Here is a 6,542-nt window from a genome sequence, read left to right on the forward strand (position 1 = left end):
TGAATTCCAAGTTAGAACGTATCAAATTAAGAACATAATAGTTTATACGTTCCAAGTTTTAAGTTGCTCATAACCAAACACCCAAATAGTTTATCGAAGTAACCAACAACATAATTTGTACGGAGTATCATTTTTAGAACGTATCAAATTAAGAAAATATGAATTCCAAGTTAGAAATTTTGTTCAGAACCTAGTATTGTCAGATCTATTTTGTATGAGTACGCACTTAGTGATTTTAGTGCACACCAGTACACCGCACAATAGTTTATCCAATCTACGAAATATGTTTTGATACACCAAAACTGATTTTGATGCACCTATTGCAGAAACGAATTTTTTATCTGCCCTACTCACATAGTCGCATAAAAGATTGTCAAAATCACTGGTGCGCCAAAATCATTTCTGCATCTACAGTAATACACAACCGTACAACACCATAGCATTCTTATTTAGTAGAAAGAAGAAAACTCAAATTTAAATAGTGGAAGTAATGCAAATAGTCTGAGGAGAGATTTTCTTTAAATTGTCGCAGATTATTAGGCCTATTCCCTATTGGTTCTGAATTGTCCTAATCACATTATTTTATCATAAAAAAAAAAAAAAAAAAAACCATCAATATTAAAATCTTAACAAATTTAAAACCATTTTTTAAAAATTACTCCATTCATTTTTTTTTTGTTTGTTACGTATTCCTTTTAGAGTGTTTCACAATGTTTGTTACGTGAAAGAATCTTTCATTTTATAAACTTATTATACTGTCATTCTTTGTGCCAACTTTTATTTTTAATTGGTCCAATTTCAACTCATTAAATATATTTATAATTTCCCAAATATGTTAAGTTAGCAATATGTGTGCTTTTCCATTATTGGTTCATTTTGATAAATAAAATAATCTTATTGGTTGTTGTAATGATTAGTGGATTGAGGTACTTGGGTTTATTCTTTAATAAAAAAGAAAAAGAATTTTTATTATACGTAAATAAACTGTGTAAAAGTCCAAACGTAACAAATAAAAATAAACGGAAGGAGTAACAGATTAAAAACTTAACAAAATAAAAATTCCAATCTTTCTTGAATTTCATGAGACAGAAGGAGAGAGAAAGTAATGATATGTCTGCAACAGAAAGCAACTATATTAATAATACAAGTAATCCTACCAAGAAGAGAATCTACACTTTCTTTTTCCTCCCCCCTTTTCATTTTCCCTTTTCTTTCTACATTTTATTTTCTCCTCGTTTTCTTCAACACGAAAAAATCGAAAATCCCAAAAGAAAAAATAAAAGTTAAAATAAAAAAAAGGAGGAAGCATTTTGGTAGTATATGTCCTTTGCTTCCTCCATTCCTAGTTTGTTGGTTTCTTTAGATTTCTCCTATTTTCTCTCTCTTCTTCCTCCCCCTCTCTCTCTTCAGTGAGAGAGGAGAAAACTGGGTGTGGGCCCAGCAGATCCAAATGCTACAACTTTGTTTTCTCTCTCCCCACCTTCTCTCAATTCAATCACAAATTACCCACTCCATTTTATTTTTCATGATTTTTTCATGAACATTTTTCTTGAATTTTAAGAAATACCCACTTCAATAATTCAGTTATCTTGAATCATAAGAAGATATTCGCAGCAAATTAATCTCAGGTAAGAACTGTTTAATTTTTCTTTCCTTATTTAAATTTGAATTCATCATGGGTTTGTCAAATAGTATTAATCTAGATTACACTCTTCTTTTGCTGTTTAATTGAGTTTTTGTTTTGGTAATAATGGATTCATGAACTGGGTTGTTGTTTCAGAATTTAAGTTTTAGCTTGGAGTTTCTCTTTCTCTCTCTAACTTTCTCTCTACTGTGAAACAAAACAATGTGGGGATTGAGATTTGATGGTCAAGAATCTGTTGAAAAAGTTAGTACAAAAGAATTTCATGTTCACTTTCTTTCTTTTGTCCTTTTTTTTTCTTTCAATTTTCTTTCGATTTTCTTTTTCCCTTATTTTTTCTAGATTTTTAAGCATTTTTATCAAACGAAATCTTCTTAAAAAAAAATCTGTAATTCTGAGACTTGATTTATCTACCATTGATGTATTCAAATAGTGAAATTCTGTAGTTTTGTTTTTTTCTGTTAATTTCTCTTTTTTTTAAGCCAATTTACAGTTTTGACCTTGGTTTTCTATTTGAAGATTATGTATAAAATTTTTCTAATTAAGCATTATTAGTTGTAGTATGAGTAGATAATTAATCTACTTGTGGGATACCATTTTTGGAAGCAATCTGGTAGTTTTAACATCTACAGAGGTAATAATCTTGTTAAACTACCTTAGTTGAGATTTAGTTCAAAATTCGTTATCAACCCGACAAGTAATTTCTAGTATCAATTAGGAGGGCGAAATTGATTTGTGTTACACTTTTTATGTATCTGTTCATCTAAAAGTTGTGGGTGTTGTTGGAAGAAATTACATCTTGTGTGATATTTTGAATTTCAAATGAGGCTTGATTTAATTATTACTTTAAAGTAATAATTTATGATTACCACAAACTTTATGTTACTTTGTTTCCAGATGAATTTGATTACACAAATTCTTATTTACAAGGGTTGTACAATAAATATTGTATTACTACTATAAAAGTTAATCAAAACTAAGTTAAAGTTACAAAAAAATGGGTAAAAGTTATCTTGGTGTTTATTGTACACCTTATGCGCGCAAGACCTTTTGATTTGATTATTTGTCACTTAACACAATTGCACATTGTTGTGAGCAGGGGAATAATGCAGTGCCAGAGCTACTTTCCGGTGTATCATCAACGATATGATCTCAACGCCGACGCTAATGGTGGTGCTACGCCTGTTTATAATGGCAATGTCACTCTTCGAAGTGGACACTACAACGATTATATGCCACCTTTACCAGTTCCACCCACGCAATTCGCTTACAAGGAATTAATGCGCCGGACAATGCTCCTGCACGAGGTTGCATTCAGGGATCAGGTACCGTAAAACACTTAACTTTTGACGGCCATTTTACCATCTTGTAAAGTAAATTTCCATTTCAAGCTTTTGATTCTATGTTGAAACTGAATAACATAAGCTATTAAAATGGATAAACTTTCCATACAATGTTGAAATTGAATAACATAAACTATGAAAATGGATAAACTTTGAGCTTGTTACTGTGGCTAATGGCTATTGGTTATTTTACGGAATGTGATTCTGGTCATCTTTTGGATTACCCTTATGACCTTATCTGATTCTCTGACTTCAATTTATATTTTACATATATTTCTAATTACGCCGTCTGGTGGAGCACTCGCAGTGCTGGGAATTGATGTTCCATTCAAAAGAACTTGAGGCTGTCACAGTAACAGAAATAAAAGTAATGTTATTTTACAGTTTGAAGATCATTTTTAGCACACTAATGAATTTTTTTAGCACAAGCTGCTGTTAAGTGATGGGCGTAATTAACTTGTTTATTATGGCTTAGTGCATTCCCTGTGTGCTTAGTTCCTACTTTAAGACGTCTGTAAACTGTAACGGTTGTCAAATGTACGGGAAGCAAGAAATCTGTTGTGCATTATCTCCTGATTTTCACCTTTTTCTCCCCACACTCCTTAACAAAAAAAAGTCTGTTGTACAGTAAAATAAGACTTCCAATTCCTTGCAGTTACCTGAATCTATCTTATCTTTTGAGGACTGATAAGCATGTTTGAGATCTCAAAAAGTGCCGTTCATATCTCGTATAATTTTGATGAAATACACTTTAGTTCTACTATCAGTTGACCTTCTTGTTGTTTTAGATGTTGCTAACTGTACCAATGAGCTCAAATGAGTATTTGATGATTCACTCCTTGAATTTGATGAATATCCAGGTTCAAGAGTTACATCGTATTTATGCAAGGCAGAAGGAACTGATGGTCGAAATCAAAAGCAAAGAACTGTATACGAATCATTTACAATTAGAGGGCCAAAGCTCAAATTCATCATCAGCAGAAATCTCAGCCAGATTTGGTCAAACTACTCTTCATAGTCTTCAATTCGTTAATGAGACGTCTGTCAACCCCGTTGCTCTAGGAAATGCTGGCACTTCAACTAACCTGCAGTTTACAGAATCCAAGGGCAAGAAAATAAATGGAAAGTTATTAGATCTTGAGCTTCCTGCTGAGATGTACATCGACAGTGATGAAGACTTTGAAGAGGAATCTTTAGAAGATGCAGAATTCTTAAAGGCCCCTACACCTTCTACCCTACCTTCAAGTAAAAGATCCAAGATCGTGGTCGAGACTTGTGTAATGGCTTCCACGGCAAAAAGGTCATTGGGTCCTATTTTGCAAGGAGAGCTTTTTAGTCCTTGCTTATTTTCAGGGACCAAAACTACTTTGGCTGACTTAAATGAACCTCTGGCAACATCATATTTGGAAGAGAGTGGTGGGGATAAGGTAATGAGCTCTTGCATGGAAATCCCGGAAAATAAGAATACTACATCAGATGGTGCCGTTGCTGATAAACCGGCGATAAACTCCGTTGTTCAATCTGACAGGATTAAATCTGACGTTGAGGTGGTGGGTTCCGCTTCATCTGGAAGAAAGCCTTCCTGTTTAGGGCAGAAACCTCTTGTGGTTCAAGCACTTCCCTCCCTTGACAACCAACTCTCCAACATTAAAGGTGCTAGAATCTGTGGCAGACGAAAAGGGCCACTGAATAATAACTGGTTCGATGCTAGCCCACGGTGTAGTCCAAGTTTTAAGGTAGAGAAGTCTTTAAGAAGTATCTGTTCTGACTCCAAGTCCAAAGAATGCAAAACTCCTGATGTAAATTGCTTTGATTTGAACTCTGCTGAGATTTCAAATTCAGAATTCGCGGCTTCTGACGATGCATCAAATAGCAGAAGTTCCACTGAAACTGTGAAAAAAAGCAAGAGATGCAGAATGATTGATATCAACTTGCCATGTGATCCCATGACAGAGGATGAGAACTCAGGTCAGCTGAACTTGAACTATTGTATGAATGATGAAGGTTTATCACCGAAGTCATCCTCTCTGGATAAAACTCCGTTAGAAGGTGATTTGGAGGCACCTATTAGCCCAGAAGTAGAGGAGCGGTCGCCACCTAGAGGAGGAGACTCTGAAGATAATGATCCAGAAGAAGGTGGTGACCACTTTATGGAACTTGCAGCCGAGGCCATTGTTTCCATTTCTTCATCAAAATATCACGAGAGCTTATACAAGCAAAAATGTGAAGCTTCTGACAGTGGGAATCTTGAATGGTTTGCTGGGTTAATTAGTTCCCTTTCCTTGGATCTAGAGAAGGATAATTGCGGTATTGATGATTTTGAGGCCATGACACTGGAACTCCCTGAAATGAAAGCGGAAGAATTTATGTGTAAAAACAATGTCGAAATCCCAAACGAGACTTGTTCTTCGATGTTGTTGCCATGCCAAACAAGAAGGGGAAGAACGAGGAGATCAAAGAGGAAGGATTTCCAAAGGGAAGTTCTGCCTTCTCTTGCTTCTCTATCAAGATACGAGGTTACAGAGGATATTCAGATGATGGAAGGGCTAATGGAAGCTGCTGGTACTCCTTGGCATCTAAGTAGGTCAAAGAGAGGCTGTAGAATGGGAAGAAAACCTCGGGTGGCAAAACAGCAGATTTTTGATGATGAAGGGCCACCGGAGTTGAGGACCTTCATCAGCTGCTGGGGTAAGGTTAACAGGCGGCCTAGAGGACGAAGAAGTCCTGCTAGTTCATCTGTTTTATCAAAATGGCTCGAGTATGCTGTATAATTTTACAGAAGAAATACGCGATTTCAACTTCAAAAATCAAAATGTATTTATATAACTCTTATTGATTGGAATGACCCTCTCTATGATTGTTAACTTAGGATTATTATTATCATTTAGAAGAGGATTATAGAGCTTTGATATTATTTCCATGTCTGAGAATGAGATAGATATGGTACTTTTGTCTACTGTCATTTTCTAATTCTGACTGTCTGATAACTGATTACGCCTTTTTGTGACGTAAATTTTGAATTGGAAAGATAGATGATAATTTCGTCTAATTCTAGACAAGATTAGAGTAGTACATAATCTTTTGTTTCTATTGATGACTGTTTCAGACTACAGCAATACTGCCAAAGGGATGATTAAGTGAGAAGCAAATGCACAAAACTAGGAAAGGGAAAGACAGTGATAGCTACTGTATTTCTAACATCTAAAATGCTAATTATTTTAGTTGGAGAAAACAAATTATTGTACTGTAACAGCTAGGAAATCACGCTAATAAAGGCAAGAAGACGATCGTGCATGAAAACAGATACAAACACAGGTACATCGACTATACGACCATGGAAAATGACATTCCATTTATATATAGACACGGCCACACGGGACATGATAAATATATGCTTCCTTAGTTACCAAAAATAATTTAACGAAAATATAAGCCGTGTCACAGTGATGACATGTCATGCTTATGCGTTATGATTTAAATTGGAAACTAAAATGTTTAACTTATATAATCTATTACACATGTTACAAAAAAAGATAGGAAATCTTAATATTCTAATT

At 34.6% G+C, this 6,542-nt stretch overlaps 1 protein-coding gene across 1 annotated transcript; it reads left to right on the top strand.

Moving 5' to 3' along the window:
• Window positions 1–1,170: 1,170 nt before the first annotated feature.
• On the top strand, window positions 1,171–5,955 carry LOC110799868 (uncharacterized). Its single transcript, XM_022005136.2, has 3 exons — window positions 1,171–1,628; window positions 2,742–2,967; window positions 3,846–5,955. The coding sequence occupies exons 2-3, from the start codon at window positions 2,749–2,751 to the stop codon at window positions 5,754–5,756; spliced, it is 2,130 nt and encodes a 709-aa protein (XP_021860828.2). The 5' UTR covers window positions 1,171–1,628; window positions 2,742–2,748; the 3' UTR covers window positions 5,757–5,955.
• The last annotated feature ends 587 nt before the right edge of the window (window positions 5,956–6,542 follow it).

This window comes from Spinacia oleracea, chromosome 5 (genome assembly GCF_020520425.1).
Source record: "Spinacia oleracea cultivar Varoflay chromosome 5, BTI_SOV_V1, whole genome shotgun sequence".
In the NCBI taxonomy this organism is placed as follows: Eukaryota; Viridiplantae; Streptophyta; class Magnoliopsida; order Caryophyllales; family Amaranthaceae; genus Spinacia; species Spinacia oleracea.

Coding starts and splice junctions, on each gene's coding strand:
- LOC110799868 (XM_022005136.2), top strand. CDS start 2,749: ATGCAGTGCCAGAGCTACTTTCCGGTGTATCATCAACGATATGATCTC. Junction 2,968..3,845: donor AGGTTGCATTCAGGGATCAG/GTACCGTAAAAC, acceptor ATGAATATCCAG/GTTCAAGAGTTACATCGTAT.